The 13,085-nt window shown below is 37.0% G+C and overlaps 1 protein-coding gene across 9 annotated transcripts in view; it reads right to left on the minus strand.

Annotated features, from left to right (window-relative positions):
• Positions 1-13,085, minus strand: part of NEK11 (NIMA related kinase 11) — a 173,638-nt gene that overhangs the window by 83,631 nt on the left and 76,922 nt on the right. For 8 of the 9 annotated variants that reach the window (XM_078071839.1, XM_078071818.1, XM_078071825.1 and 5 more), the window contains 2 exons: positions 10,971-11,035; positions 9,873-9,999 (listed from right to left, as the gene is read on the minus strand). In XM_078071839.1, the coding sequence (XP_077927965.1) occupies positions 9,873-9,999; positions 10,971-11,035 (192 nt within the window). The remainder of the gene's footprint in view (positions 1-9,872; positions 10,000-10,970; positions 11,036-13,085) is intronic. The other variant, XM_078071830.1, reaches the window with a different exon arrangement.

Genomic DNA, 13,085 nt, shown 5'->3' on the forward strand with positions numbered 1-13,085 from the left:
AGGAAAATACTAGCTGAAATTTTAATGATGTTTACTATAAGCTAGGCCCTTTTCTATATTCCTTACATATATTAACTCATTTAATCATTCTATTCTCATAACAATCTTAATGAAGCAGACCATTCTTCAGATGAGTAAACCATTAAGATTAGGTCAATTGTTAAAGGTTCCATATTGAGTAGTTGGGGGATCTGGGATTGCAACACAGGTTGTCTAGTTCTAGAGACATACACTCTATGCCATCCTGTCTCTCAATGCTGTATCAATCAGAGCATTTCTGATCATTAAGGACTCTTTTGAATTGGAAATCATGGCTAACCCTGATAGAAGACCTTCAGGCAGGGGCTGACTTCCCAGGCTTACTTTGGGTCCTACCCAGAACCATAAGCCACCTTCAAGGAACCCTGGGGCCCGAGACAAGCCATGCAGAGCATCAGACCATGGCAAATGTAGGGCACACGAACAGTGAGACCCTCTGTGGCAAGGAAAAGAAGGCTGGCAAGTTTGGCCGTTTTCCTGTTGCTTGGCATGGAAAGGGGGTTAGTTGTCTATTAAGTACAATGAGTTGATCATGAAGTCAAATCCTGCTTTCATGGAGACATAATTCTACCGAAGCCACATGTGATGGATGTATTAGGGTTATAAAAAGATGTGAAATTATCTGGCTAAAGGACTATAGAACAATTAGATGTAGAGTCTAACTCAGTAATCAATCAATTTTGATACAAGACTATTCTCTTTTTTGGAAATCCTCTCAGCTACACTGAAGGCATACTGCTTTCCATTTACCTGTCTCGTTTTGGTCTAGTAAGATTTACTTGCACTTGAGCACATGGAAAAGACTTCATTTATCAGCCAGTGATTTGTAGAAAGGGACCTGCTCTGGTCCCTGTGCACCTGCCTGGAATGGGTGTAATCTGATTAGAGACACCACCTAGCACTTTGGGTAAAAGATTTTTTATTATCCTGTTACAAGTTAAAAACTATCTATTATATACAGTTTTATTCTAGTAACTATATATCTGTGTACCTATGGTTTTTTTTCCAATTTCCAACCAAACATTTCTATATGGGAGTAATTACATAACCTTGAACTCATCAATTCCAGCCTTTTTGAAGATTTTTCTCTTACTTGACTCCCAGATTTTAAATCTGGTGATGTGAAAGTGGAGAGGTGGTTGGGGGGAAAGAAGGGGACAAGTTGGCAAAACAAACAAACAAACAAACAAAAAACCAAGGGAGAGGTGCATTTTACTTAGAAGTCTATGATTTGCATTCCTTTCTTTTTTCCAAAATACAGCCAACTGTGAAGAAGTAAGCAAATAAATCCCTAAGGGAGGGAATTTAGCAGTGCAAGGGAAGGCTGGGATCAGGTTTGTGTGAAGCAAATTACACCTGAACTCCATAAACTTGCCATCTGTCCAAGCTGACCAGAACTACCCAAAGGATTTATAAAGCACAGGTTGATAATGAATTGAAAATGTAACTCAGACTTTGTCTTGTCTCAAGGTAACTAATTTACCCTTTGAAATCTGCCCAGATTCTGCCAAGAGAAGCCTAATGCACAGCAATGCACAACTCCAGTGGGTTGGGGCAGCTTTACTGATCTTCTAGATAATATTTTTATTTTACATAATTGAGGATCATCCTGATATCCATCTAGAAAAGAGTACACATAACTTAAGCAATTGAATAAATAGTAATAGAAATTTAATAAAAGAATAGCGGGTTTTGCTTTAGTGTGTGGTAACCTAAAAATAAGTCTGTACTGAGGTGGAGTTGAATATCAATATAAACTTTATCTAAATATAATGAAAGACACTGGATGGCTTGAACTAACACTTCAGAAGCAATATTATATAGCAACCATTTTATAAGGGCCTATCATGTCCCAGAACCTCTAACGGTCCTCCCTAAGCTTTAATATGCATACAAACCACGCAGGGATTTTGTTAAAATTTTTATTCTGAATTTTTGGGGAAAAGTGGCAGCTACATCAGAAGCATAGTTCCTGAATCTTCCTTAAATTCCCATGTAAAACAGAGCAGCTCTATAGCAAAACCAAAAACCATGGCCAACATTTTCAACAAAGTTAGGTAGCAAGGTGTCCCTGCACACCTCAAAGTACAAGGAAGTGAAGACAAGAAGACAAACCACAGTTGCCATATGGCCTGCACAGTATCAGCATCTGTGTGAGAAGAAGCAGAGGGAATCAACGGAGTGACTGAAGGACCACAAAACAGAATAACTTCAAAATAGTCAAAAAGTACTTACTGAAAAGCATGGTGGGCCCATCCAAGAACAGCAGCTGAAACTGTTAGAGGATCTGCTCAATCCAAAAGCTGCTTGAATGCAAGAAAATCCCAGGATAAGGCCTAAAGGGTCTGGAGCAGAAAAGCTCAGGACTGTGCAGTAAAATTTTCTACAATGTCAGAAATGTCCTATATTTCTGTATACAATAACCAATACCCACATGAGGCTACAGAGCACTTGAAATGTGGCTAATGTGTCTGAGGAACTGAATTTCAAAAGAGTATTTAAAAGCAAAGGTGAATGCATTCCTTCCACCAAATCAGGCCAATATACTATCATGTCTCGGGGAAGACCCGTAAAATTTTAGAAACAAAGTTTGGGTAAATTTTGTCCTGTTCATAGCAGTCTTTCTAATTACTTTCTTCCACTATTGAGCGCAATGTTTGAAAGAAGATCACTGGCTCTCCCTCCACTGTGGTGGTCCCATGCCCTCCACACCATAAGAATTTGGCCAATGGGAGAAGTGAAGACGGGAGCAACACCAATGAGAGGAAAACAGGGAGATCAGTGTGGCTGAGGAGAAAATAAAAGGGAAAGGGTTGTGTTTTGTTTTTTTTTTTTCTTGAATCTTTAGCTACTCTTGGAGTATGTGGAATCACAGATTCCATATAAACTTTAAAGTTTGGGAAATGAACATGGACATTGTTCAAAGTTGGAAGGAGACGGTGGGTTGGCAATAGAAATAATGATCAAAGTATCCTTCCACTGCCAATGGTTATTCACTCAGCCACTCCATAAAGGCTGGTTGTGGCAACAACCTGCACTGCTTCACACTTTGATTGAATGGCTGTGCTCCAACTGCTTTAATCATCTCTGATAGTTTCCATAGGTTCTTTTAAGATGGGCAAAGCATCAGAAGTAGGGGAATGTATGAAATTAATAGAAGGCCTGCCTATCTCCCTTCTTTAGTCTCCACCAACCTCTCCCTATTCCGGTCTGTTGTCTTTTCGCTGTTTAACGAGGAAATAAATAAATAAAAATCTCTAATTCCAACAGTAAGGCCTTGGAGAGAACAGTTCCAAAATGGCATCATAAGGAGCTCAGCAGACCTGCTCCCTAGCAAAACAACTATAACTGGTGAAAATTACCAAACACCCCCAACAATTTAAAGTCACTAAAAATTGTCTTAAGGGCATAAAGTAAATGAAGAAACATTTATTCAAGAAAATCTACTAAATCTCAGTAAAAACAAGAGTTTGTGGCACTTAGGCACTCCCCCAGCTCAGTGTGACAAAAATTTCACTCTGAGCAGGTGTGGCCAATAAGATGGGGTTCTCCCTTCCTCCAGAAACCTGTCCTGGGCTTGGATACCTCTCCAGGAGGGGCAGGCTCCCAGCATTTCTCATCTCCCCAGCTCTGTGTTACAGAGATTAAATTTCAGGTGATTGTAACCAAGATATTAAGCGCTCTGTTCCTCTACCTAGTCCCTACGGGTAGAATGGAGGCTTTACCCCAGGAACAGCAGACAGAGAATACTGGGGACCTGATCACTGATCACCTTTGCCCCAGCTTGCTCACAGGGTGGACGTTCCATGCCAGGAGAAGCAAGCCAAGAAGAGAGGCTACTGCCCCTGGCCAGTACCCTGCTCATGAGCAGGACTGTCACTCTAAGAAAAGTGGGCCATGTCCCTGCCTTCAGCTCCTGAGAAGTGCTAAGAGATTTTGCTCAGGGCTAAGGCAGGCTATAAAAAGAGAGGATTCAGAAGTTCTCCCCAAAGAGACTGATTTTATTTGGAACAGAGTGTAGGAAATTCAAGCCTAAACTCCAGCTCTCAGAAACAATGAAGATTTTGGTAGCAAGCAGTTAAGAGGAGATTGGTAGCTCCATGAGTACAATAAGCTAAACCACAGGCTAGCTACCTTATCAGAGAAAATCAGGGAAAGAGATAGCTAAGAATAGGCAAATTTCAAACCTCAAAAACTGGCCTCAAAAACTACAACTGCAAAGAGGCTCAAATTTAATTGGAAGAGACTGGAGAGCAATGCATGCCTCAAGGCATTGTTGAAAATAATAAAGCAATGACTTGGCAATTAGTGAAGGCTAACAACTGGATGTAATACCAGCAGAAACAGCTCAACAGAGAGAACAGAGAAAGAGACAGAAAGCCTTGCTAAAACTACTGTCCCAAGGCTAACTGTGCATGTGCCCAAGGCTATACTCTGAGGATTAACACTAGAGGTTTCACACTGGAAAGGAAATAGGTTTCACTAGAATAACCAGGCATGTCACTAAATGAATAAAGAAGCAAATTATACCAAGCCCCAGAGAGGTGGGGGGAGCGAGGAAAATAAGTGTTCAGAGTTGATACAATATACTATCTAAAATGTCCAGTTTTTACCAATTATGAGATATGCAAAGAAACAGGAAAATATCTATACACAGGGGGGAAAAGCAGGAAACAGAAACTACCTGAGAAGTCTCAGATGTCAGATTTAACAGATGAAGACTTCTAAGCAGCATTATAAATATGTTCAAAGAACTAAAGGAAACCATGTTTAAATAAATAAAGTATGATATGTCACACCAAATGAAGAATATCAATAAAGAGATAGAAATTATAAAAAAGCACCAGATAGAAATTCTGGAGTTGAAAAGTATAATAGCTGAAATAAAAAATTCACCAAAGGGGCTCAACAGTAGACTTTAACTAGCAGAAGGATCAATGAACTTGAAGATAGATTGACAGACATTATGCAATCTAAAGAACAGAGAGAAAAATGAAGAAAAATTAACAATGCCTTACAGAAGTGTGGGAGACCATGAAGCACAACAACATGCACATAACGGGAGTACCAGAAGGCAAGGAGAGAGAGAAAAGAGAAAAAAATACTCAAAGAAATAATGGTTGAAAATTTTTCAAGTTTGATGAACTACATTAATCTACATGTCCAAGAAGCTGAACTAACTCCAAGTAGGATAAATGTAAATCCACACCCAGATACACTGTGCCCTAAAAATGCTTAAAGACAAAAACAAAGAGAAAATCTTCAAAGAAAACATTAAACAATATTTAATAAGCATTGGTTGAAAAATTATTGTGTCCAAGTATAAAATACTATGCAAACATTTAAATGATAGTTAGATATATTTTGTTAAGGCAGTACAATATTTCCTTTTGCAAGTAAAAAAAAGGCAGGTTGTAAAATATATATAGTATGCTTTTTTTTGTAGTAACAAATACATTTATATAGGTATATAAAGCACTTAGCACATTAACTGTCAATCACAGAGTAAACATTTCATAGACAGTAGCAATTCTGGTTCTGTTGCTGCAGTTGTATTGTGACCTTTGTAAAAGTGACCAGGCTAGATATTATCTTCAGATTTTGTATCAGTCATTTTATGCTAGTCATTGAGAAAAAATATTATTACCCAAATCTACTGCACTTGACTGAAATGTTTTCCTACTTCAGCTTCTGTTGAGTGAAAATAATGACAATGACACCAGTTCTCACTCCCTAGGGAGGCATGCCCTGCCCAACAGCTTAGTTCTAAATCCACATAAGAATTTCTCAGACTTGTGGAACATAAGGAATAGCATGGAGGACATTAGGAGAAGGAAGGGAAAAATGCGGCGGGGGGAATTGGAGGGAGAGATGAACGATGAGAGACCATGGACTCTGAGAAACAAACAGGGTTTTGGAGGGGCGGGGGGAGGGGGGATTGGTTAGCCCAGTGATGGGTATTAAGGAGGGCACGTAATGCATGGAGCACTGGGTGTTATACGAAAACAATGGATCGTGGATCACCACATCAAAAACCAATGATGTATTGTATGGTGACTAACATAACATAATAAAATTTAAAAAAAAAAGAAAAGAATTTCTCAGACCATGGGAGGGGAGAGAAATGGGCTCTCTTGCTCCAGAGCGTCCTTCACCAAGATGGGGCTGTTGGCTACCAGCTACTTACAGGCCCTACATTAGCTACAAAAACTGCTGCCAAGTTGGCCTGTATTTCTCCCTTTCCTAAATCCCACCCTGCTCCCTTTCCCTGTCCAATTTGGGAACGCTCTCCTGTGAGGATACTTTCTTAGTTCTTGTAGGTCAGGCAGGTACTGGTTCCTCTCTGTTTTCGTCTACCTATAGCTAAGCCTTGTCTGACATTTTTGCCCAACATCACTAAAGTCTGACTCCAGGGTTGAGGGTGAACTAGACTCTTACAGTGTCCCTTATGTAGCTAACCCTTGGACCAGATCTCAGGTTTTTACAAAATCCTGAGACCTTCACAGTTTACTCTGACACCCCTACTATTCCCACCACCATTCCCTCCACTTAAATCACCTAAAGAATATAGGGCCACAAAATCAAGAACCATCTGGTTGACTTCTCACAACAAGACAGATAACACCAACAATGAAATATTCTGTTTATTTTCTGTTTAATTATAGCACCATTATTCCAATAGTATTGTCCTTTGTTTCTCCTACCAAAATAATAAATTCTAACCATTCATAATTTAAATCAATTTAAAGAGATGGCCTACGAAACCAACTCATATATTATATTTTTCCTGTGTGGGAAAAAGTGTTCAGCAATTGCTTATATAAATTGGCAGTATTCAAAGTATTGTCCTCAATGAACCTAATTATCCTAACTTTCTGAGTGTTTATAAACTTCTGGAACCTAAACTACTTTTAAGAGAGACTTATCTGTATTTGACTGCTATAAATAAATGAATCCCAAAAGGTTTAACAGATTGCAGAGAGAGGAAAGGTTACAATGGGCAAACATTAACAGATGAAATATAATTAGTATTATACCAATTCTTCATTAAGCATTATAAATATAATATGTACAGCTATTAGTGCTAAAACAAAACACCTGTCAATTATTCACAAGTGTTTCCAATTGTAAGAAAATATGCCACAGTAAACAGATGCTACATACTGAGATTCAGAAAAAAATTCTCAACCCCATTCAATCTAATTTTTCTAAGAGTGTCTCCCAAAGATTACTCATCACACTTATGTATCTGCCACTATAATTAATAGTTCTCTGTTATTCTTTCCACTTTAGGTTCAGCAATAAAAATTTCATTACCAGATAAGCTCATTTTGATTCAGATACAACCAAGGTAATTACTAAATTCATAATAAGATGGTTATTTGGGGTCAGGATGATGATAAATCCTTAGCTTGTACTTGCTGAATAGTTAATAATCTCTGCAAGGAGAGCTGATCTAATGCTTACACAAAATATATTAAAATTCTCCTGTATTTTTATATTTGGGAGGTTTTAGATTTTTTAAGTTTTGTCTGAGTCAGGTATTATTTTTATAAACCTAAAACATTATAGCAATACTATTACTATTATTCTATATCCCTATAATTCTGATATTCCTGATAATTTCTATATTCTTTATGATAGTCCTATAATTCCCATATTAGGAATATTCCTATAAATCTTTATGAAATACTAGGAGTAGTTTTTTAAAAAAATAACTACGATAGACACAACTGAGACAAAAAGACTTTACTTTACTTCTCTGTCTGTGGGTACTGTTACCCAAGTTTCTGGAGCGACACATCTGATTTGGCAAGCAGATGTAGATAACTGTCCCAAAGAGCCAGCTTTCTTGCTACATGTAACGCCAAAGGCTTAACGATGGTCTCTATAAATTAATTTAGTCTTAATTCAAATGACATGATGTAAACATCTTTCTGGCATAGCATGTAATTTTAATCATGAAGAAATTACATATTTGAATCTATTTTTATTTTTTTGAAGATTTTTATTTACTTGAGAGAGAGCATGGGGGTGGGGGAAGGGGCAGAGGGAGAGGGAGAAGCAGACTCCCCACTGAACAGGGAGCCCCACAAGGGGCTGGATCCCAGGACCCCGGGATCATGACCTGAGCTGAAGGCAGACACTTAACCGACTGAGCCACCCAGGTATGCCTGAATCTTTTTTAAATGCCCATAATAATAAAAAAATTAAGTATTAAAAGAGATGTAAATAGGAACTCAAATCCAATCCAAAGCCCAAGACTGATCTCAAACTGAAGAAAGCACTCTAAAAAGAGCAAGAAGACTCTTCCTCAGGGGCAGGAATCCTATTATTTTTTAAATTTTATACCCTAAGGGCTATTACATAGTCACTGGCAAATAGTAGATGCTCAATAAAGCAAAATTTAAAGAAACTCATTCCCCTGAACATACCTTTGTGGTTTTTGTCTATTATTTTGGTTTTGGTTTTGGGGGAGGGTATTAGGGGAAGGTTATGATTAGAGAAAATACGATAGGTAAATTGGAAAAGACTATCAGGGTAGAAACAATGAAAAAAAAACAAAACAAAACACTGAAGACCTAGAAATGAATAATCCCAAGAGTGAATTGAAGGGACAGAATGGATGGTTATCTGCCATAGCCAGACCTAATGTTGACAGTGTTCTCTCCCACTTGGGAGGCACCAGAACAAGAACATGGATAATGACCCTTATGAAAATCCAAAGGGATATCCCCTGTTGTGCTTACTTTTCCCTAACCACGGGAAACGTAACTTTCTACTTTACCCTCTTTAGAAGAATGAAGTAGACATAATCTTTCACATTGCTCATCTTTGAAAGCTCAGAACTACTTAAGTTGATTTGCATACAATAATTATTTACTTAATTAACAGGCTCTCAGCTAGATTGTCCTTACAACCCTTAACAAGCTGAAAATTATATGATTCCTCTTTAAAGGAAAAGAGATTTTCCCTAAATAGGATCGATTGCTAACAATAGAATACAATTTTCCACATGGCTTCTGCACTGAGATTTAAACTGGTTCCATGACAAGGAATGAGAAATTCCTTTGGTACAAGAGCTCAGATAAATGGAGAAATCTCAGATGCACCTATCATTGAAAACCCAGAAATTTTTTTATTTAAGTTTATTCTTAAAAGCTAATATCTTCAGTAAAAATTCTTGTAAGTGTCAAGAAGAAAAAAATAAAGCCATACATTCCCCACAGAGGTGGAAGTTGATCTTAAATAAAATAAAGCACAGTGTTTAGGATTACAAATTATTTATTTATTTATTTATTTATTTATTTATTTATTAAAGATTTTATTTATTTATTTGACAGAGAGAGACACAGCGAGAGAGGGAACACAAGCAGGGATAGTGGGAAAGGGAGAAGCAGGCTTCCCGCTGAGCAGAGAGCCCGACGTGGGGCTTGATTCCAGGACCCTGGGATCATGACCTGTGCCGAAGGCAGACGCTTAACGACTGAGCCACCCAGGCGCCCCACAAATACTTTATTTAATAGGCTAGCAGAAACCTATTAACATTTAATGTTTATGATACATTAAGAACTTTTCTTTGTGGTTCAAGAAGAAAAAAATCCAAACCAACCAATTATCTATAAATAAAGAGAATTTTTGCAATCAATATAATGGAAATAATCAAGTTCCAAATCCAAAAAACCCTCCTTTACTCTGGTCAAAGAATGACTCATACTTCAAAAGGATAAAGTGAGCGGATGTAGCAAGTAAATGAGCCTTAAAATGAAACGCATTGTTCTCTCAGTGCAGCAGATGTATACATCATCTGGACTAGCCCACTGCCCACTCACCAGATGTCTGACTTTGTGTTGTAGCCTTGGTGTTTCAAAGCCTCCGGACTCATGTAATGGGGAGTTCCAGTTAAAGTGGTGGCTAGATCACAGGATCCCATTAGGAGTCGAGAAACTCCAAAATCCCCTTGGAATAATAATTAATTTTTATGAATACTTTAAAGCAATGAAAATCAGCTTGGAAATTAACAACTGTCTAATTTGACAATTTTAATATGCAATGACTCATACCATTTAAAGGGAAAGAAAAGAAAAATGGTATCTTTTAAATTACATAATGCTGGTGAATAGCTTTAAAAACATAGGCCTTATAGGAGAAGGAAGACTGAGCCAGGAAAGTGAATTATGTAAGCTAAAGCTTTTTATTTCTGGAATTACGGAGAACCAGCAACTTGAAACAAAAAGCTATTTCAGGTCTGCCTAACAACAAGCAAAATGATTCTGGAGGGCTGAATATAATGATTTGCGATTTCATCCAAGGGGGGAGAGTTCGTTCTTCATTTACAATAAAGAAAAGATTTCAAATAATAGACCTGAGACTCTTCAAGAACATGACTATAAAAATTTGAATCCATTAACTTCTCTTTACTCATCTAACTAGTCGCATGCTTTTAGACTTTCCCTCTCTAATAAACATCTTACAGAAGAACGAACAATCCAGTAACTGTTATGAGTGGAGGTACAGTTCTGAAGAAGAACTAAAAATTAACAAATCCATGATACCAATATTTTAATTATCTGTGATAACTGCTAATTGCTTGCGATAAAATAAACAGGAAACCTGTACTAATTAACCAAGTCAGTAAAACAACTAACTACTTGCAAAGTGCCTGGCATAGAGTAGGAACTCAAAAATTATTAGTTCAATCTATGAAGTACGTAGCAAATGTCTCACACTTCAATTTATATCAGATACTCAGAAACAAAATAATTGGGTTTTGTTGGCCCCACCCAAGTAAAAACAAAAGTTTGAGAAGTTAAAATAAACCAGTGATTACTCTAACACTTCTAGGTACTATATATTTCCATGTGATATACTGATAACATCTAGAATATATTCTCCCATGTTTCTAGAATACATATTTTTAAAAATCTTACCAATTTTAAGCAGATTGTTTTTCAGAAATATATTCTTTGATTTCAAGTCTCGATGAAGTATCCTCCTACAAAAAGGCAAAAAAGGACATAAAATTTCATGCAAAATATAAAAGTTTTGATTTCTAATATAAATAATATATATGGGTATAGCTACAAATCCATAGCATTTTCTAGTTCTCCTGAGGAAACAGGAGTTTTAAAAACAGTTTTAAAGTCAGCAGAACATGTAGTTGGGAAAAGAGTGATGTGGTTTATACTATTTCAATAGGCCAAATTTTATTGTGTTTCTGTAGCATGATCTACATAGTACTGTATCTACTAACCATCCACTCAGTTGATAGACCAGTTATCATAAAGCTTTGTAATCTATTATATATAATCTATTACATATTATGTTATATATAAATATATATGTGAAATGTATTTATGTAATACATATTTTTATAGAACATCTATAGTTACATGTTCTATAAATGTTATATATATAACCTATTATATATATTAAATCCAAATATTCAGGTTTTATGTATTTGTAGAAATAATAATGTTGATGATGATATTTAATAATAGATAACATGTATAAGCCAGTAATATAAATTATGTCAGTTAAGACTTTTGTTTCTGGAATTACAGAGAACTAGACAACTTGAAAACATTTACCTAAAAAACATCCAAAAAATGTGGAATAAAGTCTATAAATATCTTCACATATGCACAGCTGAGCTTACAAGAAAATGAAGCAAATCCCTGAGGGTTTATACAAACAGAAAACTGAAAAGCAGAGTGGGCAGTAGGTACTGATTTCTCGGCTGCCCTAGGGGGTTGTGCTGAGCTCAGTAAGCAATGGTATGGCTTTAAGGGCCTCATAGAAGCAAGAGCCAAGACCTTGAACCCATGTAATGTGAAGAATTGGAATATATAGATACAAATATGTCAGAATCCCATATGTGGTTTGTACCTTACCTGAAAGAATGACCTAAGACACATCCACTCACAAGTAAACAAAACGACAAGAAAGTTGATCTGTACAGGTCTGAACTTCTGAGCGGAGAAAAAAATCTCTCTCTTCTTATTCCATAATCATATCTCTCTGCTCACTCACATTTGGGATTCAAATATGCAATAGCTGTATGGCTTCAGAAATCCCAAGCCAAGAAATTAACATAAAAATTGGTTCTCAGCTGCTTATACACTCTTGGGGCCTCTGGCAGAAGCAAATGCAAACTAAGAGTCAGCAGATAACACACAGTGAAATTACACCCCTGAGATTTTCAGATAATCTAAAAGGATTCAAACTATAAAATAAGTATATTTTAAGAGATTAAAATCATAAAGAAAGGAATGGAAAAACATAAGATAGAAAAAGGATACTATCCAAAAAAAGATGATGCTGATTTGAAAACCAACCAAATAGAATTTCTAAGGGAAAAATGTGATTGAAATTAAAAATGCAAGAATAAAACCTCAGCTTCCAACTATGATGAAGTAAGCCTATTTCACACTAAATCTCCCACTTTCCACAGCTGTGCAGAGAACACTGAAACATTTGAACAACGTAAAATCTGAGTAAAATTTTAAAAACAAAACAAAACAAAAAAAACAGTAGGTCTTTGAAGATATCAGAGATCAGCTAAGGCAAACAAAGGCAGTCAGCACTTGAGCAGCCAGACCCTGGAAAGAAAGGGAATGCTCTAGATGAGCCAAACATTCTGCATGGTGTGTTCCTCTCAGGGCAGTTGACATAAGCAGAATGCCCTGGCCTAAAGCTTGCAGCACTTTTCCTGGGCTCACAAGACAAAAATTATAGTTCAGGGCTACAAAGGCAGCCAGGACTTGAGGGGAAAATTTTCCAGTAAAAAAGGGAACAAAAGAGAAGTGAGTCTGACATTCTGTGTGGCTTTTACCCTTGAGGCACTTACTGAATCCTAAGTTGTTCAGGGGAAGACATTAAGGAGAAGGTGACTGCTAAGAGTTTAAAAACTAAGCAGAGTTTTCAGGAGATTCACAAAGATAAAGAAGGGTCTTGGAAACCCTCAAGGACTACTTCTTAGATATAAAGGCAAACGGGCACTAGGCCAGCCTTCACAAAGTCTGAAACCAGCCTTAAACCAACTC

The sequence above is a fragment of the Halichoerus grypus genome, chromosome 1 (assembly GCF_964656455.1).
Source record: "Halichoerus grypus chromosome 1, mHalGry1.hap1.1, whole genome shotgun sequence".
Taxonomy (NCBI): Eukaryota; Metazoa; Chordata; class Mammalia; order Carnivora; family Phocidae; genus Halichoerus; species Halichoerus grypus.